Raw genomic sequence first — 27,658 nt, 5'->3', positions numbered from 1 at the left:
TGGACCTTCTCAGTCGTCGGTCGCTCGAAGTGTTTCGAAGACCTCTCACACCTCTGGGTCGTTCTCCACCTCCAGCTTGGGTCTTTCATTTGGCGGAAGCGCCATAATCCTTTTATAATCCTCGTCCACGTCTTGCGATAGCCACGTCTCGCCGGTTCTCGTAATGCTGGGTGAGGTAGCGGAGTATGTACACCTGGTAGCATTTATTGCAGTATTCGAGGTAGTTTATCTCGACAGTGTGCCTCCGTACTCCAGGGTGATGAGCTTGTACACCATTTCCACCCTGAACAATTCCTTTTTGAATTGACTCGTCCTTGTAATTTTGTGGAAATAGCATTTCTCACAATATTTCCGTCCGCTAGGAAGGTGAACGGCAGTTAACTTTTTGAGGCAGCCCAGTTGGTGCGGCCGGTGGAGGTCAGGCAGGACTTCCTCGAAGAAAGTGCGGCGCTCCAGCCTCATTCTGGCGCTTGTTCCGGTTTCTATAGTTAATTAAGACAGAAGAAAAGAAATTCGCAACTAATCGGATAGATTTTTGAGACCTATTGTCTCCTGTATATATATATATAAGCATATATATACGCTTTTGTTATCCTCTCTCTCTTTACTTTACTTTATTCACTTAACAAAAAAATAATAATTTAGAATAGGTAAGGTATACCGGTTCTGGAACAGTGAAATCTCAGGGAGGCGCGGGGACAGGGGAAGCGAGGGGCGGGGCCTTGTGGATGGGTGGGATGGGGGGACGTTCACTTCTGATTGAACACCTTTTCGAGGCGCCATTTGATTGGCTGCCCCTCTTTGTGTTTTTTAATTGGCTGCCCCTCTTCGTGTTTTTTAATTGGCTGCCCCTCTTCGTGTTTTTATTATGAGTTAATAAGGCCCCACCTCCGCCCACTTTTGATTGAACACCTTTTTGAGGCGCTATTTAATCGGCTGCCCACACCCCTTTAAAGTACGCTAATGGATCTATTTCAAAGACACGTGCAAAGATTCGCAAAGTTTCGCGAGTCGAGGAAAAATTTAAAAACTGCAAGCTAAACGTTCTGTGTTACCATCTTAATATCATACGTAATGAAATGCATTCTTTGCAAATGTATTATTCGTGGATGATTAGATCATCAAAGATCCATACCGACTCACGATCGAACCATGAATATAGGATACTCTATTTCAAGGGCATACATGAAGGGATGCGCTTTTCCGCGGTGGAATATTCGAGACACCGATGTTGTCTCAAGGACAAAGTCAAAAACTGCAAGCTAAACGTTCTGTGTTACCAGCATCTGCCGCCAGTGATTCGCGCTTACGAAGAAAGAAATAATATTCAATTGTAGGTGTATCAAAAACTAAACGTTTCATCTCTCTCTCATAGAGAAGGAGAGTGATATAATAGGATACATCTCGATGAAGCGACTCATTAGTTTGAAGAATCATGGCGCGTGAATTCAAAGTACCATCCCTGCAAGAAATTGTATTGTCAAAGCTGTTTCTACACGGTGTTGAGAAATTAGAACACACAGATCAAAGGATAGTACGACATCTCGTTGAATGCGTTTACAACGATGATAGTGTGTTACTGTATTGTATAATCCGCAAAAAAAAGCAGAGACTCAATTATAAAAAATTCTTCTTCCGTAACTGGTTGTGTGTACAGACCTCGCGATCTGTTCTACGATCTTATTATCAAATCAGTAGTTTTATTGGAGATATTGCATGTTGCATCGCGGGAAGAAGAGAAGATAAAATCTCTGTTTATTTGTAAATTGCGTGTTTACCAACGCATGGACAACATAAAGTACCCAACTTCATACCCCAGTACATACTATACTCGAAAGAATGAATAAAATTTGTACTCCCTCGTTTTAAACAATGTCCACATAAAAAAAGGAGCTCCTTTTTGAATTAACTCTCAAGAATATCGGTAAAGTTTTACCAAACTCCTGCAATGTATTCGTGGAAGATTAGGTTTCAGTCACGTGCAAAGATTCGCGGTAGGATCTTCGCGACACTGATATGTTGCCTCAAGCACAAAGTCAAAAAACTGCAAGCTAAACGTTCTGTTTTTCACGAGGAAGGAGAGTGATATAATAGAATACATCTCAATCGAAGGACTCATTAGTTGCATACACCTTGCTAATGTACATAAAGTTAAACATTACGGTGTCCAAGAAAGCAAACAATCATGGAGGTGCTGGTACGTGCGGTGAAGACTTTGAGAGAAATGCTTTCTCTGTCGCATACCGCGAGTGAATTCAAATCATGGTCGGAACAATGCGACGAGTGGTTGCGATTGATCGCAGAGTATTCCCAAAATCAAAATTTGTCGGTAGGCGCGAAGCAACGGTAGATATCGTGTATCGCGCAAATCAAGACTTTGAAAGCGTTAGCACGAGCGCGATTTACGCGTAGCGGAACTGGACTTTTGAAATTGCGTCGACCGAGTGCGTCATCATGGGAAGAAATTGAAAGTGCGTTTAGGAATCTACCATAGCGTGGTAGTAAATATGGAACACATTGATCCGCGTCAATTTTTGCAACATGCACGTCCTATGGTGATCCAGCGGATGACAGACCTTATAAACGAGTACAATTCCGTTAAAGTTAATACTGTGTTTAACGTGGAATTCGTATTGAAGGACAAGGTGGATGTGAAGAGTTTTCAGATGCGGAATCGCGAACTGTACACGGTATTGAATCTGCACAAGTGGTACGAGAAAGACGTGATGGAACCCATTCTAGCATCGTTGGAAGAGTTCCAAGAGCATGACAGCAGATGGGCACTTTCACGTATATCGAACCTGCAGATAAACATTAATAACTACAATCCCTTGCGCGCCGGCTGCAACGTTCCTATACCTCGAGAAATTCGGGTCAAAAAAGCTGTGGTGAACGTGAAATCTGACGACAATGCGTGTTTCTTCTGGGCAGTGATCGCCGGACTTTATCCTGCAAATAGTATGCCAAGTAGATAATCCTCGTACCCTCACTACGGTACAGTGTTAAACACGGATGGCATAGAACTTCCCATGACTCTGAACCAAATCCTAAAATTCGAACGGCAAAACGAGATCTCCGTGAATGTTTACGGGTGGGAAGATGGGAAATGCGTTCCATTGTACTTGACTTCCAACAAGTAGGATAGACATGCGAATCTGCTGCTCGTGCAGAGCAAGGAAGGGCCGCGGACTAATCACTTTGCCTGCGTGAGGAACCTCTCTCGCCTTATTTCATCGCAGCTAAACAAACATCACCATAAAGTCCATATATGTGACAGGTAAGAAATTTTTCATTCTCTTTACATCTTGAAACATTCGTGGTATTTTCATCGAGTTCTTATATACTAATTTCATGCTTTACATTCCAGGTGTCTTCATTATTTTCACTCAATTGAAAAGCTCCAGAAGCACCTCGTGGACTGCCGGCGGGTAAACGATTACGCCATCGTTCTCCCTTCGGAACAGAACAAATGGCTGTCCTTTAATAACTACAGCCGCAAGGAGAGAGAGCCCTTCGTCGTATACGCCGACTTTGTATTTAAAAATTAATATATTATTATTGGCTGATGTGTTTGAAAATTTCAGAGACGATTGCATTCAGAGCTATAGATTAGATCCGGTATATTACTATACTCTTCCTGGTTTTACATGGGATGGAATGTTAAAGTTTACAAATATCAAATTTGAATTATTAACTGACGTGGATATGTTAATGTATTTCGAGCCCGGCCTTAGGTTGAGTGCCTACCGGGCGCGTCCCCAGGCGGCGGATAGGGGAACAATCCAGTTTGCCGCGGTCAGACCCGCACCGGGACGCGGATCCCATCCCGTGACCGGTCGGAGAGGTCAAGGCGACTGGGTTAAGTGGGAGCTATACGGGACCCGGCTAGCATAAAACCCAGCCCACGGAAACTAAGGCTCCTGCCGCAGACCAACTCTCTCAGGAGCCGCGGCTGCGATTGTTATGATCGAGGCTGTGGTACGGGCCTTGTAGACTAGCCAAGGGGGGAGTAGTAGCCCCCTGAGGGTAAAAGTAAGATCGACCTTTATGTTTGACAAAGATCCCGTGAAAGCACATGTTACACGTGGGAGAACCGCTCATGCCCTTGCTGTACGGAGCCAATACAAGGGTTGAAGCCATGACATCGGGATTATTGGAGGATTACCTGGCCAGTATTTCCTCATACCCTATGCAACGGGGGGAAAACCGCTGCATCGTCTAGCCTGAGGCTGGGACAATATCCGGGTCGGATACCGGTGAGTTCCTTGGATAAGGGTGACGTTAAACCTTTAGCATCAATCATGGAGCGGGCCAATCCCGTAACATTTTCTAGTAGAGTCATACGGTGTCGATAGGTGTGGCCTACCGACAAGTCGCTTCTCGGCTTTGACACCTATAACTAGGGTTTTTTCAACCGGCGGGTATAGTAGCTACACTGCGGTGTGGCTCCCATAATGGGCGAACCGTCGTAAGCGCAGAAGAAAATTAATATGGAAGAAGAAAATAAAAAACAAAAAACTGGAGGAGAAAGAGCGCTGCGTCCCCGTATCGAGAAAGACCTCGGCGACGATGTCTTCTCTTGCAAAGAGGAAGAGGAGGCCTTCAAGCCGAGACAGAGCTTGGCACGGAGCCCTCTTAGGACAGGGACGAGGTCCCTAACAGAGAACCCCGGAGAATCGGCCGCTGTAACAGCGGAGGCTCGAGATATACTGGAGATGGAAAAGGTAACTCCGCAACCAGCCCAACCCTGTGACGGAGCTCCGATGCTGACCCGCCTTATCCAGGAACTGCGGGAGGTGGTAAGCCAGATGACGGCTGCCACCATGAAACAAAAAAATGTGGCAATGGCAATAAAAAATGGATTGCCGCGTATGGTGGAAATTGCGGACGCGATGGAGACCACATGGCGCGTCCAGGTGCGGCAGGAAGCAATCCTGCGGAAACGCACCAGGGAGGAACGCTCCAGTCCGGACTCACAGCCCTCTCCAGCTGAGAAACGTCTCAAAGACGGAGAGGCACAGTGGAGTACGGTGGTCAGAAAAAAGAAGACCAAGGTAAAGAGCAGCGACGTTCCCGTGGCCACAAACCCGGGAATACCAATCCAGCATCCTAAGATGAGAGACAGGAAGAAGAAGAAGAAGAAGTCAAGACGCAGACGGCGAGCCGCAGCAGTAGCGGTAAAGCCTGCCGAGGGAGCCAGCTACGCCGATCTTGTGGCGAAGCTGCGCTTCCAGGTAAAACCCGAGGATGCCGGAGTGGAGATCAAATCCATCCGGCAAACGCGAAGCGGAGAGGTCCTTCTGGAGCTAGCAGGCAAGGCGAAGCCTAAAGAAAAAGCCTTGTTCAGCGAGGCCATTAAACGGGCTATTGGGAAGACGGGAATCTTTCGGCGAATGGAGCCCAAAGAGTCCATTGAACTGAGGGATCTCGATTGCCTCACCACAGTAGGTGAGGTGGAAGAGGCCCTCAAGACAGAGCTGGGTGAATCCGCCGGAGTCTTCGTGACGAAAGAAAACGCGAGGGGCCAGAAAATGTCAATCGTGGAACTGGAAGAGCCCGCAGCGGCCAAACTAATGGACCGGGGCAGGATACGGGTCGGGATGGTAATATCCCGACCCAGAAGAAGAGCCGTTGGAGCCCGATGCTACAGATGCCTGGCATACGGGCATCTGGCACGCGGCTTCAGGGGCCCAGACCGGCAGGATAATTGCTACCGGTGCGAGGAGAAGGGGCATCTGGCAACTAGCTGCCAAAAGCCCCCCCGGTGTGCGGTATGCGCCGACATGTGGTGCAAGGGGGCGGACATGCAACACGTCCTAAGTTCCGGTGCCTGCAAGGCGTTCCGCGATGCCTTAGCGGAGGCAAAGAACAAGCGCGATGGCCAAGGTACTCCAGGGAAATCTTAACCGGAGCAGAGTTGCGGACGCCCTCCTCGAGCAGCTGCGACGGGAGCGGGAGGCTAACGTTCTGCTGCTCTCAGAGCCGTACAGAGCTCGAAAAGGCCCAACGTGGTTCGCCGACACGCTGAGGACCGCAGCGATTTGGATACTGGATCCGTCCAGGTTCCGGGTCCAAGCGCGCGGAGCAGGTGCCGGATTCGTCTGGGTAAGGGGGGAGGGTCTGACGAGGGAAGCCCTCGAAGACACCACCGGTGAGCAGGAGGGGGGATGGATTGTTGGAGGGGACTTCAACGCGAAGGCGGTCGAGTGGGGAATGCCCAGACCGGACACCAGGGGACGGCATGTCGTCGAGATGGCAGCACGCCGTAACCTGGTGATCCTGAAACGGGGGTCGTCCACGACCTTCCGGAGGTTTGGCTATCGGGAGACCATCATTGACATTACGATGGCTTCTGAGGGTGTCGCCCCCCGCATCGAGGACTGGAAAGTCCTCGAAGACTATACGGGGAGCGACCACCAGTACGTAAGTTTCCGGATATCCGGGGAAAGGAGAAGGAGCAGGGTTTCACCTGCTCATCGAGGGTGGAATTTCAAGACGCTCCAAACTGAGCGCTTCGAACAGGCCCTCCAGGCTGACCTGCAGACCATCTCGCGGCCCGCTAGGAGGACCTACACCCGGATATCAGCGAAGCGGTTCGTCGGCGCAACCATGCACGCAGTCCGCGATGCGTGTGATGCGTCGATGAGCCATGGAAGGCCACCCGATAGATCGCCCGCCTCCTGACGGCCGTTCAGGAGGCGGGCGATCTATCGGGCCGGCAATTCGGCATTAGACGCGGAAGGTCGACCGTCGACGCCATCCGGGAAATAACGGAGGCTGCCAAAAGGGCAGAGACGGGGAACCGACGCAGCTGGCATGTCAACCTGGTAGCCACGTTGGACGTCAGGAACACTTTCAACTCGATGAGCTGGGCCAGGATACTCGCGGCATTGGAAAATACCTTCCACGTGCCGGGCTACCTCCTTCGCCTAATGAAGGATTACCTCTCGGACCGCGTCCTGGTATACGACACGGCCGAGGGAAGACGGAGGAGAAAAGTCTCCGCAAGAGTGGCCCAGGGGTCCATTTTAGGACCAGACCTCTGGAATGCGTTTTATGACGCCATCCTGCGGATCGAGTTCCCCAGTGAGGCGTTCCTAGTGGGCTACGCGGACGACATAGCGGCAGTTATCGTCGCCCGCAACACGGAGCGCGCGCAATATGGACTGAATCAGATCATGAGGCGGGTACAAAGATGGATAAACGCGGGTCTTCGGTTAGCTACCGAAAAAACCGAAATCGTCGTCCGATCGAGGCAAAGGATCCCCACCGAAATACCCTTTAAGGTGGGGGTCCATACGATCATAGCCAAAGCCGCCATCAGGTACCTGGGGATCCAGCTTGACACCAGGCGGACCTTCTGGACACAGATAAAGCAGGCGGCCGACAGGGCGGCGATTACTGTGTCGTCCCTCTCCCGCCTCATAGCCAACATCGGAGGACCGAGGCTGGCGAAGCGGAGACTGCTCATGACCTCCGTAGAATCCGTACTGCTGTACGGTGCGGAGGTCTGGGCCGAGGCACCCCGCTTCGAAAAGTACCGTCGCAGGATAGCGGCGGTCCAAAGGAGGTGCGCGCTCCGAGTAGCCTGCTCGTACAGGACTGTTGCGGAGCCAGCTGTGTTGGCAATAACGGAGATGGTGCCCATAGACTTGCTGGCGCGAGAACGCAAGCAAGTCTATGAGGCGATAAGGTGCGGCTGCAGCAAGGCCGACGCGAAGAGGGTGGCGCGTGAGGACACCATGTGTCGATGGCAGCAGAGGTGGAGCGACGAAACCTGGGGGCGCTGGACGGCTAGGTTAATCCCTAGCCTCGGCCCCTGGGTCAGTCGGAGACACGGCGGAGGTGGACTACTACCTTACCCAATTCCTGAGCGGCCACGGGTACTTCCGTAAGTACCTTTGCAGGATGGGTAAGGCCACCTCGCCGTTATGTGGATATGGCTGCTTCGACGCGGAGGATGGTGTCGTGCACACCTTCTTCGCGTGCAGCCGATGGAGCGCCGAGCGGCTCGCTCTCCGACACGAGGTAGACCCGGTCATGCCCGATAACATCGTGGGGGTGATAGCAGAAAACTGGGAGAAGTGGAGGGCCGTCGCTAACTATGTGCGCCGGCTGATCCAGCAGAAGAAGACAGAGGAGTACCGATGGAACCCCCTAGCTCCGGCATAGGGGGCTTCATCGGCTATTTCAAAACGCTTCTCACGGGCCACTTCATGTTGCGAAAGCCAGAGACACGCGAACGCGTAGATAGGCGCGCAGTGACGACGACGACTCCCCCCCCCCTCGAAGTTATGTGTTAAACAGTTCCGGGGGGGAAAAAACGAGTCGCAGATAGGGTTAGCTGTTTTTTTAGTGGGTAGGAATCCCACATACCCCGGAACTAAAGTGGCCCGTCCCGGGGATGTTGGTCATCAGAAGATTTTTCAGCTGTTCCCCTCACCCAAAAAAAAAAAAAATGTTTTTCGAGCGTGGAATACGTGGTGGTCTGGGTCAATGCTCGCACCGCTACGCGAAAGCAAATAACAAGTACATGCCATCATACGATCTATCGAAACCCTCGAAATATTTAATGTATTTTGACGTAAAGAATTTGTATGGTTGAGCCATGTCTTAACCTTTACCGTACGGAGGCTTTTGATGGATCGACGAACACGAAGCGTCCGAGTTCGATGTAAATTCTATTCCCACGGACGGGCCCGCGGAGTACATTCTAGAAGTAGATTTAGAGTATCCCCGTGAACTTCATGATTCACACGCCGATATTCCGCTGTGTCCCGTGCGCGAGAAACCGCCAGGTAAACGAGACGAGAAATTGCTTACCACGGTATGTGATAAAGAGCGCTACGTCATACATTAGTGGAACCTGCAACAATGCCTACGTCACGGATTCCGCTTGAAAAAAATTTATCGCCTTCTAAGATTTGATCAGTCTCCATGGTTGCGCAGCTACATCGAACTGAATACAATGTTGCGAACGCAAGCTACAAACGAATTTGCCAAGAATTTGTTTAAATTAATGAACAACGCTGTATTCGGTAAAACGATGGAAAATGTGCGTAATCATGTAGATGTGAAATTAGTTACACATTGGGATGGTCGATACGGAGCGGAAGCCCTTATTTCCAAACTGAATTTTCATAGTTGTAGCATTTCAATGAAAATTTAGTAGCAATAGAATTGCGTAAATTGAGAATTAAATTCGAAAAACCCGTGTACGTAGGTATGTGTATTTTGGACATATCAAAAACATGTTTGTATAGTTTCCATTATGATTACATTTATGCTATGCGTTGCAATTGTTTTATTTCCTCTACAATATTATGTTCAACATGCATTTCAACTTGTCGTTGTATGGCCTCTCTCATTTCATTAGATATTTTTGAAATTGTCTCGCGGGTTTCCTTATACATCTTTAATCTGTCCTTCTCCAACTGATTTATCATTTTTAATATATGCGTCAATCTTTTGTCTAAGCAGGCCTTATTCACACCATCGGTATCGTCTTTCGGCTCCGCTAGACGTTTTATCTTCCGCTCTCGCGAGTCGAAGGCTTCACCGTCGAGACAAAGAGTCAAATATTGGATATAATTTCTATAAGGTATTAATCCAATCTTCTTTGACTCGTTACGTAGCAATACACCAAATTTGTTGATCGACATCTCGAATTGCAATGATGCATATAATTCAAACAGTATTTAATTTATAATCAAACCAGCCTCGCGAAGCTCTTCTATGATTGACATAATTTAATTGTCGTGACCTGTATGACCGACCGTTCGTGATGACGATAGCAATCTCAGTCTATCTACTAATTCGTTCGGATCGTCCCAATGCATTGTCGGTGACCGTCATATCATCAGGCAACAACCCCAAGCACCCTCCTTCGTACTTTTGTCGCACGTTCTCTGAAGATGTACGCTTCAATTGTTTGAAACCGCTTCCTTCACGCTTGTTAAATAGCGATGCAATAATTTTGTTATACTTGTATCCCCGGTTAACCTATTACAGGATTGCTCGCCAAGTGACCACACTTGTACGCGTTCGTAACGAGTAATATATTCTTGTACGTCTGTAGATCGGCACTTGAGTACAACGCATCATCCGGTATTCGTTTAAATATTAATTCGTACAGACCACGAGTACCTCTGTACCTCGTACCGTTTATGATGATGTTGTCGTTGTTGTCCACATAAAAGTTGGAGTTATCAAACATTAATCCATTATTTTTAAAGTATACACCGTAAACGTTGTCTGTTGGTTTTTACTGTCAACGAAGAAAAAGTTCAAGTATTCTCGTGACAGTGGTCCGAGATTTTCCGCTAAAAACTCATTCACATCCTTATGACTTTCAGGATCCTCAACGATTTCACGCATCGATGTTTCGACAATGTCCTCTTGTGGAATTTCTAGCGTTGAAGTTCCCGCCCTCTCTTCTTCTTCTTCTTCTTCTTCTTTCCGTGCTACTTCGAGAGATACTTCGGAATGTGCCCGAACTCTTTTAAGTAATGCGATACGGCGATAAGGTGTAGATTGTGTAGGTATTGATGTTTCCATATGCAATCTCTTCTTTCCACGATGTTTAGGTGTTAAGATCGGCACAGGTACTTGTAATGATAAATGCGGTTCAGGTGGCAACGGTGGTGATAGTGTGGGTGAGGATGACGTCATTTGAAGAATCGAGTTGGAGGATGACTTTGTATTTTCAACCAATTGCTTTAAAGGATCAACGATGGATCGAAACCTGGTTTCCAACGATGCATCAGTATCCACCCTTCGAATCTTTAAAGCTAAATACTTTTTTCGTATAGCTTCGCTCGTTTTACCAATCTCCTTCGTTAAAACCTCTGTCTTCGTTCTTTCCTTCCTTTGAACATGTTTTTGATCCTTCTCCATGTTTCGTAGTGGTTCGGTAGCGGTTCGATAGGTGTTTCGTAGTGGTTTAAAGTGGTTCGATAGGAATTCAAAGTGGTATCGGAGACGTTTTCCAAACAACTGACTCATCTACTGTACGACAAACTCGTTAAATCCTCGTTGAGAACGACCTTGATGCGTAGGACTATCTTTGTCTATAACCAAAAACCCATAGTTCCGTTGCCACCATTTCGCGCAGAATTCGTTAAATTTTTGAAACGTTAAATCGGTGTTTACATGATCATCATAAACGTGGCGTAAATTCATACTATCCTGTTTGAACAGGATCAGCAAATTAGTATTGTCGTAAATCAGGTGTTTCGGTATTCTCGCGTACGATTGACAAAGATACAGACAATCTACATTCGAATGTCTACCCATGGAAAAATACTCTCTTATTACCTCCTGCTTGTCACATGCCACGTCATCAAATATAAATATAGAATTCGGTAAAGCATCGTTGGGTGGAACGACATCGCTATTATTTGAGAGTAGTGTTTCCAAATATTGAGACTTTGGCTGTTGCAACGACTTTGAGTACACGTATACATTTTCGAATCGCACACCGTTCGGACTCTCCAGCAAGCTAATGACAACGTTGGTTTTTCCACAATTCGAGGAATCACAGACTATACCACGTATAGTATCGGGTAACAGCGGTCCGTGTTTCTGGAAGCGTTGAACGGTGTCGTCGAACCTTCTGTCCGAAATTGCTCGAATATCGACGGGCTATCTTACGAAACGCATATTAGTACCGTTGTTGACGTTGTTGCGACAATAAAAAGGGACTAAAATGATGTCGCGGGTATTTATACAAGCGCCGTACAAACGTATCGCTTAGTGTGACAATGACTTTTGTACTGATCGATGGTGATACACTGTTTGATTTGACTGCGGAGCAGCTGGAATACATACCAAAGTTCTACTCTTGAATCGTTTTGCTCGCGACATACATTACTTGTGGGACAAGCTACCGAGACATATGAGAGGCGATCCTGAGGTTCACTCTTATCGCAGGTGCTTCTTACATTACAATCGGCCGGATCAGCGTACGCACATTGACGGACCATCGCCCATGATCAAAGACTGTTTTCTATGCAGAAAATGAGGGGAGCTGGGCTATTGAACAAGGTGATAAACAAATTACCGTTCGAACTTCATGTACCAGGATATCAATTTTGTGGGCCGGGTACATATTTGCAAAAACGTTTATCTCGCGGTGATCCTGGTACCAATCCGCTGGACGCAGCCTGCAGAGAACACGACCTCGCGTATTTCGAACGTAAAGATTTGGAAGACCGTCACGAGGCAGATCGAATTTTAGCCGATCAAGCGCGACAACGCATCGCAGCAAGGGGCGCGACTTTTGGTGAAAAAGCAGCAGCAGCGACGGTGTGGGCGGCCATGAAGGCTAAGACGAAACTCGGTATGGGACTTGAGGGAAAGAAGAGCGATAACGAGAAGAAGAAGAAAAAGAAACGAGTGTTACCCGTAGCAAAGCGTGGTGGTTTCCTCCCGTTCTTCCTTCCTGCCTTATCAGCCATAGGAGCGCTGACCGGTGGAGCGGCAGGTGTAGCTAAGGCTGTAAACAATGCCAAGGCTGCGCGGAAACAGCTGGAGGAGTTGCAACGTCATAATCGTGCTATGGAAGGTCGCGGAGTACATCTCGCACCGTAAAAGCAGGAGGAAGGTTTGAAAAAGAAAAAAAAAACTTCGATCTACGAGAAAAAAAAAACAAAAAAATTAGGGAAAAAACCAATGACAAACATTCAACTAGAGAAACTTGGGAGGAAGAATATACCGTACTTTCGCGGGGTGTACATGCGTGATACTCTTCCGACAAAGGTACGAGTCAATGAAAGCGGTATAGTTAACTTGGATAGCAACGATGGGCCTGGTACACATTGGGTCGCATATGTGAAACGCAGTAGCAAGGTACGATACTTTGACAGTTTCGGGAATCTTCGTCCATTTCGGGAACTGATTGATTACTTTGGGCGGAATGTAAAAATTGTATACAATCATACTCGGTTCCAGAATTTCAATCAAAGCATATGCGGTCAATTGTGTTTCAAGTTTCTTCAGGAAACCTCGATATAAACTTGTGATTTCTGATAGATGCGCCCCATTATTAATTTCATCTTTACTAAACGAGGATGTCTCTAACGTTTACCTTGACAAGTAAAAGCATCGTGCTCTCGGTGACGTACTTTCCACCGATAGATTTGAGCGATGGACAGTATGAACTAGGTCTCATGGATTTCGCGACGTTTCACACGATACCCAACGTTGATTCGAGCAACAATACTTGAGACATGAAATATTGAGAAGATAACCCTCTAAGAATAATTCGTACGATGAATACCCTATCATCGTGCGAGCAAACAACAACACTATGAAGAGCGAGATACATTGCTCGTATAGAATCGATTTTACGAAACCAAACAATGTGGGATCTCTGCTTGGATTTTCCCCGAAACGTGTTTTATGGTGTTTCCGATGTATGGCACAAGTCGGACTCACCCGTAAACATTACAAACGTTAACATGATTCATATAGAGTGTAACGTAACTACGGGTTCTTACAGTAATGACAGACCGGTTCTCACGATACACGAGTTTTCACCCAAAGTGCCTCCAGGATATAAGATTTCGGAAACGCCACCACGTGTCATTTATCTTCCAATCGTCACGCAATCAATAGATGATTTGACGATTCGTATCGTAGATCAAAACGATCGCCTGATAGATTTTCGTGGAGAGGAAATTACCATCAGATTGCACTTACGACGACGAGACCAACGTTCTGCGTACGATTAAAAAGAGAGAGAGTAATATTATGCTAAAGTACGGTAACGTGGTCAGTAAACTTAAAACCAAGACAAGTGCAACCGCGGTTCTTGATAACACCCTGAAGCCACATTCTGTCCTACCAAGAGGAAAAGAGCAAAAAGATACGAAGAAGAAGACACTGAGCGTGCAAAACAAGCGTTTTCTACAATCATTGGGATTCATCGTAAAGCAATAATGTCGGACATATTGAATATTGACGGTACACCGGTCTTTGACAATCGCATAACCAGCATAGAGACACACACTTATAATCCACATGCAAATACTAGACTAGGTTTTTCACTGCATTTTCCCATACTTTTAAGCAATTATATCTAGAGCTAGTGCGTATTCATATAAATTAACTCGAAATTATTTCATGCTTTTCACTGCACCTTTTTCGAAGTCGGTTAAATTTTTTTCCAAAAAATTATTTTATTTCACTCTTTTTAGTGGCAATCTATAGCCAATAGATTTCATGCAATAACAATAGTTATGAGCACTATACAGGATGACCCAAAAACGTTGGAGGTCCTTGAAAAGGGTGGTTCCGGGGGGCGGGGCGATTTGAAACAATTTTTCGTCAGCAAGAATGGTGTTCAAGGCTTCGTTAAGGAGATATTCCAGAAACAAAAACCCCTGACCAATCAGAGCGCGAGTATGCCGGTGGAGCGCCTGCGGTAGCGTACGCTTTCTGTCAACATCTCCTTAACGAAGCCTCGAACACCGTTCTGGCTAAGGAAAAATTGTTTCAAATCCCCCCCCCCCCCCCCAAACACCCCATTCAAGAACATCCAACATTTTTTGGACACCCTGTATTGTTGCATATAGGATTATCAGGAATACATGTGAAAGGATTGATTGCGTTTGGTAAATTCCTTATTGAGCTACACCAGAGCATAGCAATTTTGCACCAACAATGGTTTCAAACAATGGAAATGTCCATACATTTTTGCAAATGGGAACATCACGAATTCATCTATTATGGAATGCGGAAAATTCCATCTCGGTCGGTTAATTCCGTGCCGAGTTTCAGCAAAGAAAAGGAATTTTTCAATAGCAATAGTTATAAACAATTAAAAAATTCATAAATTTTTGGAAATGTGATCATCGCGAAAACCTGTACGGCAGCAAAATGTAAGGGATTTCATCGATTTCAGGCCAAACATACGTGAAATAGTACGCTCTTTGCGATAAAAAGTGATATCAAGTGGTAAAAACCAAACTAAGGACAAATGTTTTGTTACGGGACCAAATGGCAAATGCTCTTCTAGATGCAAGAAGTTTCAATCTGATTGGTCCATCCGTCTCGGAGTAAGAAGCAAGACAAAATTTTTCTGTTTTAAAAAAAAAACGGCTAAAAAATGACAACTCACAAAATGTTTCTTTTACGCGACCAACTGGAAGAAATATTCGACAAGATGCAAGAGGTTTCACTCCGATTAATCAAGCCATTTTGACGTAATCGGCAAGCATATCTAAAAATCACGGTTTTTTGGTAAAAAGACGGGTAAAAAATGACAAATCGCAAAAAGTCTTGATAGCAAGATCACCGGGGGAACATGCTCTACAAGATGCAACAGGATTCATTCCGATTGGTCAAGTCATCTCGGCGTAATCGGTGAAGAGACATTAAAAAAAAAAAAAAATATATATATATATATACATGTCGAATTGAGTAACCTCCTCCTTTTCGAAGTCGGTTAAAAAAGTAAAACGTTAGGTAATGCTGGCTGATAGCATAAGCAAAAGGCTGCAATTGCAGATTTTATTTTTGCGTGCCGCTTGGTTTGTTATTCGAATTCTGTGAAGATTATAAACGCATCGTAATCAATGCGCGCCATGAATTGATTTTAATTCGATCGCGAAACGATGAAAACGCCCTGATTGGTCCTACCGTTTTGAAACCTGTACTCAAATTGTTTAAAGTTCAATAGCGAATGTCTCACGTCGGTTTGGACGAATTGAACAAATTGGCGCTCTTACCTATTCTTGAAAGTAGTCGACTGATTTTGATGAGTTTCCGCTCCTGGGATCTATATGAATATCCGTTATTACAAACAACCACGAAGCATACTTGGTCTGTGAAATCTGCAACACAATTGGGAAACCGCGATATGTGATATTCGCTATGCAAACCGATCGAAAGAACAAATTGGACAAAACATTTAATCATTTTGACAATTGTAAACTATCGAACATACGACTACATTTAAATTCAAAATCTTATCCATACGATGACTTGAATCTGGATTTTGATAAGAACAAGTATGCGACACTTTACGATATGTACGCAAACTTTCGAAAATCATATTACGAACACGGTGAACCCCTGCTCGATATGTTAGAGTTTTTATTATGTGGTCCGTTTGTAGTCATAGATTGCTCGCGTCAGAACGAATCTTCAACGAGTGCCACGACTGATGTTAGGATAGATTTCGAATGCAAAGATAACGTGCCGTTCAATACAACTGCTTACTGTAGTACGTAGAATAAACTAATACAGTAAAAATCTCTGCTGAATGTTCAGTCTCTTCGAAACTGTCGATACAGCAAAATGGCTCACCTAACGTTCCTAGACTTGCAAGGTTTCAAGACGGACTTGAATGATTTTATCGTAAAAGAGGTGGCTGTCCTCACGCAAGGAAAAAAGTTATCGCATTAGATATTTGAACCTCCATTTGGATTGCATGATCTAACGTCTAACGAAAAACGTGGTGTTTGGTGGTTAACGGAAAAACACCATGGAATCAGATGGACGGATGGTTACGTACCCTACGCGAAGGGTACCCTACTACTCCTTCTCTATGAGAGAGAGATGACACGTTTAATTTTTGATACACCTATAATTGAATATTATTTCTTTCTTTATAAGCGCGAATCACTGGCGGCAGATGCTGGTATCACAGAACGTTTAGCTTGCAGTTTTTAAATTTGTCCTCGACTCGCGAAACTTCGCGAATCTTTGCAGGTGTCTTTGAAATAGATCCATTAGCGAACTTTAAAGGGGTGTAGGCAGCCGATTAAATGGCGCCTCAAAAAGGTATTCAATCGAAAGTGGGCGGAGGTGGGGCCTTATTAACTAATTAAAAAACACGCAGAGGTGGGAGGCAGCCAATTAAAAAAAAAAAAGAGGAGCACCCAATTACATGGCGCCTCGAAAAGGTATTCAATTAAAAGTGACGTCACACTCCCGCACCCACGAGGCCCCACCCCTCACTTCCCCACCCACAAGGCCCTGCCCCTCGCCCCCGCCCCACCCACAAAGCCCCGGCCCTCGCTTCTCCCGTCTCCGCGCCCCCCTGAGATCCCACTGTTCCAGAACTGACATATCTTATCTACTATTTAGACCTCCAGGACGGGTAAAAAACCACGACCTAGCTGATTCCCTTACATCAGGGTGGCGCTTCGGCGTCCTCCTGGGCGGGGAATTTCGGCGAAGTCGGCGGGCTGCGTCCGGTCAAGTTCACTCACCGCACCTCCTCGTGATGCTCCTGGGTCTCCGCTTCAGGAGTCGGCGCTCGCTTGCGAGTCCCGATTTGCTGGATGCGGAGGGCGAACGCGGTGAGCTGGCATCTGGCGGATCCTATGTTGACGACATGGCAAGTTTGGAGGCATGGGTACGGCGCTCACCCGCAATGGGGTGCTTTGACAATGACCATGGACAACCGAGGATTAAGCGTTTACGATGCAGAGGGCGTCGGATCCCTCAGTACCGGCGCGGTGAGGAGTAGTCGACCAGGCTCCCCCGCGTCGTTATCTTACGACTGGGAGAACCCCGGGATGGACCACCAGGCCCCCGGGTTCAGCAATGCGCCTGGTGAAGAGACGTCTGTAGCGGGGACCTCCTCCGCTGCGGCGTCTTCCGGCGTCAGGGTGCGGGAGGACCGGGAGGGTCGCGCAGCCCGTCGTCCGGTTGGAGAGAGTGGAGGGGCGAGAGCTCCGCTCCGGCCGCCTCCTGGCGGCTGCAAATGCGTCCGACACCGGCGCTGACTCCGACGGGTCAGTCAGCTCGGTGTGGTCGGCGCGTTCCCTGCAGTCGACCCCCTACTGCTGGGGATTGTGTCGGCCTCGCCGACGCTAAGCGAAAGCCCAGCGAGAGGAAGCAGCGCCTGGCGATGGACGTCGGGGACCATTTAGTGTCCTCCGTCCGGATCTCCAGGCCCTGCAAGCCCCTCAAGGGCGAAGAGGAGCTGGCGGCGGAGATGCGCCACGCGCCGACCGCCGAACTGGGCTCTCGGATTTTTGAGAGCTCGGAGGCGGTCCTGAGGGTTGCGAAATGCTCCGACAACTTTCAGGGGCCGATGGTGCGCCAGCTGCAGATTGCAGCGGCCACCATCAGACACGCTGCCGTCGAACAGGCGAAGCGTGTCAAGACCTCGGCCCGGGAGGTGGAGCTGAAGCAGACAGTCGCCGAGCTCAGGGCCCGCGTGACCGAGCTGGAAGCCCGGCTTGCGCGGGGCCCGGTCGCGCCTGCCGCGGTGCCGTCGGTGCCGGTGCCCCCTTCGCGGCCGAGTGCGTCCTCGAAGGCGAGGTCGAGTCGGCCTGCTGCCTCGAGGCCTGCGCCCGCCGGGGCGCCGTGGAAGCCTGCGATGGGCATCACGACCCTCGCGTCGGGCGTGGACGTCGAGGGCCTCATCCGTCGCTTCTGTGGCGAGATGGAGGTGCGCCTCGCAGCGCGCCTAGGGGCGGTCTCGCTGGTGGCCGCCGCGAGCGGAGTTCCGCAGCGGGTGCTGCGGGCCGCGCCGCGCCCTCCTGCAGGTCCCTCCCAATCTGGCCCCTCGGCGGTGGGGACCCGCCTCGGGACAGTCAGCGGGAAGCCCGCGAAAAAGAAGAGAGGCAGGAAAAGAAGCGGGAAGAAGCAAGCGGGTAGCGCCGCTGCCCACCCTGCCCCGGCTGCGTCCCGGGCGAGGCCTCCGCCCGCGCCTGTCGCGCCCTCCCTGACCCGCCGGGCACCTGAGGCATGGTCGAAGGGCCCTCTTGGCGGCTGGCCGCCTGCTCGTCGGCTGGTCGTCCGCCCGAGTGAAGGCCTTGCCCGCGCGAGCCCTCTGATGCTTCAGGTGCCTGGAGTTCGGGCACGTGCGGCAGAAATTTCCCCTTGAGGCGGACCGCGGGGACCGGTGCTACAGGTGCGCCGGTGCGGGCCACCGGGCACGAGAGTGTACGGCGCCCCTGCGCTGCCCGGTCTGTGCTGACCTGGGCAGGCCAGCCGACCACCGGCTCGGGGCCAAAAAATGTGCCCCTCCACCGCCAAAGCAGGGGAGGAAGGCGCGCGTGACGACCCCGAGTTCGGGCGAATCTACGCCGGTCAATCGACCGGCGTCAGATGCGCCGGTGCTGGCGCCGGCTGAGGCGCTGCGGGCGAGATCGCCCGCTGCGATGGAGGGAGGATCCGGCCCGGGAGAGGCTATGGACATGGCCTAATGTTCATGCCCCCGGTCCGGATCCTCCAAGCCAACCTCAACCACTCGACCAGGGCGCAGGACTTATTTGTCCACTACCTGGCAGAGTTAGGTGTGGGGTTGGTGGTCGCCGCGGAGCCATACCGCGTCGCCGACCGCCCGAAATGGGTGGCCGACGCGTTGGGTTCCGTGGTGATAATGGACGGCGACACCGCGGCACTCCGCGTGTTCGCCCGCGGCGTCGGGTTCGTCGGGGTGGAGTGCAGCGGCCTGGCCCTGATCGGGGTCTACGTCCCTCCGAGTGCCCGCTTCGCGGCGTTCGAGTGGCTGCTGAACGGGGTCCGGGACGCATTGTCCCGCTCTCCAGTAGCCCGAACGCTCGTGCTGGGCAACTTCAACGCCAAGTCCACGGCGTGGGGTTGCCCAGCAACGGACGCGAAGGGTCGGGCGGTGCTGAAGTGGGCGGCGAGCGCGGGCCTCCGGTTACTTAACCGGACGTCCGTGAGCACGTGCGTGCGGTGGCAGGGCGAGTCGATCGTCGACTTGTCGTGGGCGACGCCTGCCGTCGCGCCACTCGTGTCGGGATGGAGGGTAGCGGAGGAGGTGGAGTCCCTCAGTGACCACCTCTACATTCTTATGGATGTCTCCGATGCCCCTCAGTACCATCCCGCTCGCGGACCCGCGCCGGGCCGACCGCCGCGCTGATGGGCGCTGAAGCGCTTGAAGAAGGACGCCCTAATGGCGGCCGCCCTCAACGCGTCCTGGCCGGATGCCCCGGTTGGACCGGTCGCGAAAGTCGTTTGGGAAGCTCACTGGTTTCGGGAGTCATTGACGGCGGCGTGCGACGCCGCCATGCCCCGAGCCAGGAAGCTCTCGAGGCGGGCCGCTTACTGGTGGAGCGACGAGAATGCCGCGCTGCGTGCTACATGCAGCGCGGCGCGACGTCGCTTCACGAGAGCCCACCGGAGGCGGAACCGCGACCCAGCGAGGGAGGCGGCGCTGTATGAGGTCTACCGAGAGGCCACGGAGGACCTCCAGCGCGCCATCAGGAAGGCTAAAGCGAACCCCTGGGGAGAGCTTCTCGGGACTCTGGACAAGGATCCATGGGGACGGCCCTACCGCATTGGGCTAGGCCGCATGCGCCAAGCCGCCCCCCTTGTCACGGAGTCCCTCGACCCCCCCGTTCTGGAGCGTGTCGTGGATACCCTCTTTTCGGTAGATCCGGAGGAGGGTCCGCGGCCGCTCCTGCCGGCGGAGGTCAGTAACTGGTCCGCCGGCCTGGGGGTCACCGAGGGGGAGCTCGGGATGGCCGTCGGGCGAATGGTGGCCAGGATTACGGCACCAAGGCCCGACGGCATCCATGGGCGGGCGCTCGCTTTGGCGCTGCGCGTCCTGGGTCCCCGGCTCAGGCGGCTGTTCGACGGCTGCCTAGAGTCGGGGCGGGTTCCGCTGGCCTGGAAGCAGGCCCGGATGGTCCTTATCCCGAAAAAGGGAAAGCCCGCGGATTCGCCCTCCGCGTATCGGCCGATCTGCCTCCTCGACGAGGCGGGCAAGCTCTTTGAGCGGGTGCTCGCTGCCCGCCTGTCGAGGGGCCTGTCCGACGGGAGTATGCAGTTGGCTGGCTGCCAATACGGTTTCCGCAAGGGCCGGTCGACGCTTGATGCGATCGACCACGTCCATGCCCTCGCGGACCGTGCGGTCTCCCGGAGTGGGGTGGCGTTGGCGATTAGTCTCGACATCGCCAACGCATTTAACACCCTGCCCTGGGGCACGATCCGGGAGGCGCTCCGAGAACACGAAGTGCCTTCATATCTACGGGTCGTGTTAGCCGACTACCTGTCGGACAGGTGGATCGAGTACCCTGGCAGAGGCAGGGTGCCGATACGTCGGAGGGTCAGCCGAGGCGTGCCCCAGGGGTCCGTTTTAGGACCCCTGTTATGGAACTTGGGGTACGACTCGGTGTTGTGCGGGCTCCTCCCACCCGGTGTCTTTGTGGTCTGCTACGCAGATCCAGGCTCTAGGGCTTCGGATCTCGCCGCAAAAGACGGACGAAGTCATGTTTCATGAGCTACCTCTGACGCGGCGGGTCCCCCAGACCTGGATCCGCGTGGGTAATGCGGCTGTCCGGGTCGGAGGCCGGATGAAGTATCTGGGCCTCGACCTGGACAACCGGTGGCGCTGGGAGGGGCATTTCGACCGCCTGGTCCCCCGAATTGAGGCGGTGACCCTGTTGGGTCGTCTCCTGCCCAATCTCGGGGGGCCGGAAGAGAGGGTCCGCCGCCTCTACCTGGGGGTCGTGCGATCCATGGCCCTATACGGGTCACTTGTATGGGCGCGCGATCTGGTGGCTTTTTCTCTCTTTTTTTTTATTGTGGGGAAATGCGTTACGCATACCTCGGTTTCCCGGGGGGAAAAACCGAGGTTATGTGGGGCTACCATCTGGGAGGATCGCAGGACGCTTCCCAGCTTACATGTATCCCGGGCGGAGGGTGTTAGCTTCCCACACTACCTACTTTTTAAGACCCTAGGCGAAGGGGCCCGCCCGGTGTCCCCATCCCTGAGGCCGTCGGAATGGGCTTCCCGAGCCCCCGCTCGGTCCACCCACTGCCCCGGCATCTTCGGGTCCGTACTGGTTCAGGAAACAAAGAGCTTCCTGAACGCTAGGATAAGAAGACGCCGACACCGGTAAGGGAGGGTGATCGGAGGCGTGATCCGGCACGCCTCGACCCTCCCCACCCCACCCCCCGTATGGCCCGCAGGGCGAGCCGTCGCCGCACTCTTTCGAAGAGTGCCTGGTTGCGCCGGCTGCCCTCGAGCGAGCGATGCCACACGGGGGCCCCGTTAAGGACTATCGACCGCACCACCTCCGCATATAAGCGGCGAACCCTTAACTCTGGCCCTCCGATATTGAGCAGCAACCGCGCTAACGCGGCCGCTGTCCCCTCCATTCTGGGGGTTAGGAGGTCAAAGTGTTCCTTGAAGCGCCAGCGGCCGTCGACGATCAGGCCCAGGTACTTCATGGTGGGCCTGATGTCGACGAAGGTATCCACGACGCGAATCCGTAAAGCCAGATTGCCTCGGTCTTCGCAGCAGCCACGGTCAGACCCATCCTCCGGATTCGCCTGACAACGCAGTCTAGGGCGGACTCAGCAAGGTGCCTGGTCCTCCCCCAGTCTTCCCCTTCGGCATGTAACAGGGTGTCATCCGCATAGCAGATGACACCCGCGCCCGTAGGAAGGCGAACCCGCAGCACCGCGTCATACGCAAGGTTCCACAGAAGCGGTCTGAGGACCGACCCCTGCGGAACCCCGTGGTGCGTCTCCCTCGTGTGCACAACCTGGTACCGGCCGGTAAATACTACCTCCCTGCCACGGAGATAGTCCCAAACCACCTCCAGGAGATAGGGGGGCACCTGGAAATAATCCAGCGCCACCGCTATCTCCCTCCAGGGCAGGGTGTTGAAGGCGTTGGATATGTCCAACGACACAGCAATCAACACCCGGCCCCGAGTGACAGCCCTTTCCCGGAGGAGGCGCAAACGCTTCAACGCGTCCATCGTTGAGCGACCCCTCCGAAATCCGTACTGACTGTCGCTGAGGTCGGGACCACCGCGCGACAGGTGCTCGAGGAGGCGGGCAGCTATAATTCGATCAAAAAGCTTGCCCGTTTCATCAAGCGGACACACCGGCCGGTACGCAGAGGGAGACTCTGCGGGTTTTCCCCCTTTCTGGAGGAGAACCAGGCACGCTTTATTCCACACACTGGGAAAGGTTCCCCGGCGCAAGTTAGCGTCCAAGACGCTCCTGTACGCCGGGCCAAGGACTCCCAAGGTCAGAGCCAGCAGGCTACCGGGTACTCCATCCGGGCCGGGAGCTTTCTTGCCCCTAGCCCGGAGCCCCCCGATAGCCCGGGACAGCTCAGAGTCCGTGACCCGGAATGATCCGACCATTCAATAGTCGGACTCGGGGCGCATTCCAACGCACCCTCTCCACCATCGTTGAGGGGAAGGAGAGTATCAATCACGCACCCCAGGAATTCCGGGTCTAACCTCTCCGTGACAGGGGACGCCCAAGGGCGGAGCTTCCCCAGCACCACCCTGTATGGGCGCCCCCACGGATCGTCACGGAGGGTGAGCAGGAGCTCGTCCCACGCTCTGGCCTTGGCTGCGGCTATCGCGCGCTTGAGGGCCACCGCCGCCGACCTGTACACCCCGTACAGTTCGGCGACTCTCCACTCCGGGTCAGAAGTGGCGGCGCTGAGCACGGGTGTGCGACGGGCGACGGGCGCAGCTGGCCGTTCTTTTAAAGTCGGCAACCTCGCCCGTCCACCAGTACGCAGACTTCCTCGGGGGCTGCTCGCGGATCCGGGGCATAGCTACGTCGCAAATCATTTGCAACGTGTCCCGGATCCACAAAGCCCCCTCTTCTGCCCCGCGCTCCCTGGCCGGAGGCCAGGCGGAGCCGGTAATCACGGTCCTCAGTAGATCCTCGTCTAGTCGCTTTAGCGCCCATCTTGGCGCTGAAGGAATGCTACGTCGGAGGGTGGCGTCCGCTGGCGAGTCCGAGACCACAGCCGCGTCCATAAGGACGTAGCTGTGGTCCGACAACGTTTCACCCTCCCAGACCCGCCAGTTAGACACCCAGCGTGAGGCGGTGGCTGACGCAAACGATACGGCCACGATGGACCAGCCGTTCCATAATCACGCACGTTGGTACGGAGCCTCGGTTTTATAACCAGAGCTCCATCCCATCCGCCCAATCCTGCAGCGCTCCGCCTCGGGAGCCGGTCCTCGGGTTACCCCACGCGGTGGACCTCGCATTGAGGTCCCCGAGAACCAGCACTGGGTCGGCTATATAGGGAGCTAACATAGCCCCCAGCCGGTCCAAAAACCTCCCGAGTTCGGCAGCACTACAATTGGGGGAATTGTAGTATCCTGCGACTAGGAACCTTCCCCATTTTAGCAAAACCACCCCCCTGCTCCGTTCGACCACGGTGCAGGGGGGAACAGTCGCCGAACGGCGACGGTACTACATCGCCACGAGGCCGTCCTCGTCCCCGAACCAGTGTGGATGGTCGGGGACTTGGTACGGCTCCGTGGCTACCGCTAGACCAACCCGGGCAGGTGGAGACGACGGCCCTGCTAGGGTAGCATCAAGCCTCCTCTTGAGGACCATCATCTCCCCACGCACAGCGTCGAGGGTCTCTCGGAGGCCCTCGACCTCTCGCCGGAGGCTGGCGTTCTTTTCCCTGAGCGTCTGGCCATCCGACTGCATCCTGTCCCGAAGGGCTGCAGTCGGTGCGCCGACGCCTACAGGGGAGGAGGCATCCCTGACCCGGGCTTTTTTGGCGGCCTCCCGGGTTACAGGCGCCGACACCAACCGGTCAGCACCAGCGCGTCGTTTAGCCCGAGCGCACGAGGCCGAGGACATTGACGTCATAGAGACGCCATCGTCCTTGTTCACTCCCAGCCGTGGCCCCGCTCCCGGATCGTGAGCAGCAAGGCCAACTCCGGTCCGGCGACCTCCCGAGCTTGCTGCAGATGGGCCTGCAGCCTCCAGCCCGCGTGTCGACGAAGCCCTTGAACTGGGCCTCGACGTCACACCTCCCTCCTCGATCACTTCCGCGCATGGTAACCCCTTCAACACAACGGTGCGTGACCGTGTGACATTGCCGTCACCCCAGCTATTGCCGGCCGACCCGGCACCAGTGCTTCCTGCGTTTTTAATTAAGTTGTCTATAGTTTTTGTTTTACCGGCGCATCGTGCGCGGCGGGGCAGGCTGCTGGACGGGAACTGGTGTACCCTCGGGGGACATGCCGAACGAAAGACATGCCCCCTACCCCAGTTTTCCGGGGCCCGTCCTTCGCATTTAACCCCCCCGGGAATACCGCACAGGGGGGCACCCGCCCGTAGCAGGTGCGAGCTCCGACACCCGCACCTCACCGCGCACTACTTGGTCGAAGTCCCGAAGGGGCCGGCTCCCGATCCCGCGCGGCACTACTACCTCGGCAGTGCGAGCACACATCAGCCCCCCCCCCCCCCTTAAGCGAGCAGAAGCAAAGCCAGCGCACAAGGGTGAGCACTCCCAGTGGGCCACCGCGCGAGAACGACCTCTCCTCGTCACTATGAAGCGGTTTTCACCCCTACTCAGTGTGAGCCTTACCGGCATGGGAGGCCCTGCCAGGATCCGGAGATCCCACCGGCATCGCCTCACACATCACAGGTGCTACTTCCCGCCTCGTACCCCTCTCCCCGTTAGCGACGCACAACTATGTGCGCCCTCAGGGTCCACCACGAGAAGGTGGGGAGAGAGGATTTTAGACCTAGAACATCCCTCAAATAGAGAGAACGGATCCACAGTGGGTCAGAGCCACCACTGTGGACGCCCCAGATCCTCCGGACCCCACCTGGTGGCCTGCCTTCGTGGACGGCACCTGCTGCGCCGCGTGCCGCGGGTATCACACGATCTCCCACGAGGCGGCGGCCGTCCTAGCGAGGGTCGACCCCTTTGATTGCAAGATCTAGGCCGGAACGGGGGCGATCCGCAGGACGGGGCGGTCGAAGCCTACCGGCTCCAAAGGTGGCAGCTGGCCCGCGAAAAGTGGCTGCGCCAACTCCTGGAGAGCGGCGCCGCCCGAAAGAGGACGGTAGCGGCGGTCCTGCCGAGCTTCGATGCTTGGCTGGACCGCCGACAGGGGCGGCTCACCTACCGACTCACGCAGGTGCTCACCGGACATGGTTGTTTCGGTGAGTACCTGCACAAAGTGGGGGCGGAGGGGTCGCCCGCGTGCCACCAGTGCGGCGCAGAGCTGGACTCCGCGCGGCACTTGCTGGAGGAGTGCCCGGCCTTCTCGCGAGAGAGGCGGGCAATCCGCCTGGCTATTGGAGGAGACCTCTCACTGTCGACTACTGTCTCGCGGAAGGAGGATGACGAGCGGGATCGGTAGCGCACCGATCCCGCTCGCGTAGAGAGGAGGAGATCGAGGCGGGCCAGGCGACGGCGGCTAGCTGCCGCCCCTGCCGCAGATGGGACTGGTCCCCCCCCCCCCCCCCCCCCGCCGCCCGTAAACCCTCACCTCCTCCTGGCAGTCTGCCGCATAGGGCGGCCCTGCACACGTACCTGGCGAGCTCAAGCTTTGGGCTCGCCGACTGCCAGCAGGGCCGCCGGGCATGGGGGGGGGGGTCGTCACCCGACGCTCGGAACTCCTTTAGAACATGCCCGGCGCTTGCGCCGCAGGGGGCCGTTGGCCCTATAACGGCATATTTCCCTGTGGTTCGGGGAACAGAATACGCCCACAGTAATCCCTGCTTGTCGTAAAAGGCGACTAAAAGGGACAGGCGAGACCGCGGGCTGTGGCACTCGCGGTCAGGTGGGGAGATATTCACTCCTCACCGGAGATGACACTTCTCCCTTCGTTGGGGGGGGGGGGGGGGAGCCGCGGGGGGCACTGGTAGCGTTCGTAAGAGATCCCGGTACCCCTCCCCAATACGCCGTGGCCGGCCACCGTGAGGTTTTAGTGGGTATTCCCCTTCATATCAAATCAAGGGGCGAGTCCCACACTACCCCCTCCTTATGAGGAGGCGTGCGTAAATACATTTCCTCACGTAAAAAGAAAAAAAGGGTCGGTATCTCCCAGTAAAGGATAACCGTTGGGAAGGTTAGGTAAAGAATAAGAAAGTAAAGATTGATATCTCCCAATTAAGGGTAACCGTAGGATCGGTATCGGTATTCAAAACTGAATAATTGTAATAATACAATTGTACAGTGTCGTGTTGTCGCGGTTAGTGTATGAATTTAATTACCTAATTGTTGCACGGTGTTAACGCACTGGCGATGCGGGGGTCGAGAATGCTTTTATTGCCAAAATAAAATTGAAACCGGCTACGCGGATCTATATGGTTGATTGTGATACAAAAGGGAACTGAAGTCACTTTGCATGAGTTGTCATTAGAGTCTGAACGTCAGCACTGTTGAACACAGCATTTTAGCTGCGCATAGTTGTAAAGTACTGAATTTTACATTGTGTTACACAGTGTAACCATTGTACTTTATTGGAAAAGACTTTCATGTTTTGGCAGCTTATTTCGATTTCACATCTTTTTCTACTTTCTTGTAGTTTTTTATGAGAATCTTCTATTTTTGAAAGATAACTCCTTGAGTCCGCCTCTTTTTCATGTACTTAGCGTAATTTTTTTACATTTTGAAGTTTTTTTATTATAGACTCTACGCTTACTATAATAAAAGACAAATGTATTTTTATTTTATGCTCTACATTAATTTGCAAGTAAAATAAGGTTTGTATGTGTTACCTAGAAACGCGGTAGCGTCTTGACGCCAAGTATGTACATGAAAAATTATACGCCACCGTGTATACTAGCGCTGCAATTGCATATAATATGCTATTTACATAAGAAAAATGCCCTTGAATTTAGAATATATTGCAAGCGTGATGAGATATTAAGGGTGCGCAGGAGTCAGAACAGAACTCCGAGTTGACTTCAGCGACAGTTG

General features: G+C 52.5%; 3 protein-coding genes across 3 annotated transcripts in view; 2 read left to right on the top strand and 1 right to left on the bottom strand.

Annotated features, from left to right (window-relative positions):
- Nucleotides 1–26,805, bottom strand: part of LOC128888633 (uncharacterized) — a 43,269-nt gene extending 16,464 nt beyond the window's left edge. Inside the window, exon 1 of the mRNA XM_054145691.1 lies at nt 26,795–26,805. The gene's annotated coding sequence lies outside the window, so the exon portion shown is untranslated. The remainder of the gene's footprint in view (nt 1–26,794) is intronic.
- Nucleotides 1–27,658, top strand: part of LOC128888566 (SID1 transmembrane family member 2-like) — a 139,443-nt gene that overhangs the window by 68,902 nt on the left and 42,883 nt on the right. The gene's annotated exons all lie outside the window — the stretch shown is intronic.
- Nucleotides 19,169–19,852, top strand: LOC128888865 (uncharacterized). The gene has a single exon (XM_054146030.1). The coding sequence runs from the start codon at nt 19,169–19,171 to the stop codon at nt 19,850–19,852; it is 684 nt and encodes a 227-aa protein (XP_054002005.1).

The sequence above is a fragment of the Hylaeus anthracinus genome, unplaced genomic scaffold (assembly GCF_026225885.1).
Source record: "Hylaeus anthracinus isolate JK02 unplaced genomic scaffold, UHH_iyHylAnth1.0_haploid 11994, whole genome shotgun sequence".
Lineage (NCBI taxonomy): Eukaryota > Metazoa > Arthropoda > Insecta > Hymenoptera > Colletidae > Hylaeus > Hylaeus anthracinus.
This window is presented reverse-complemented; position numbering and strand designations above follow the sequence as displayed.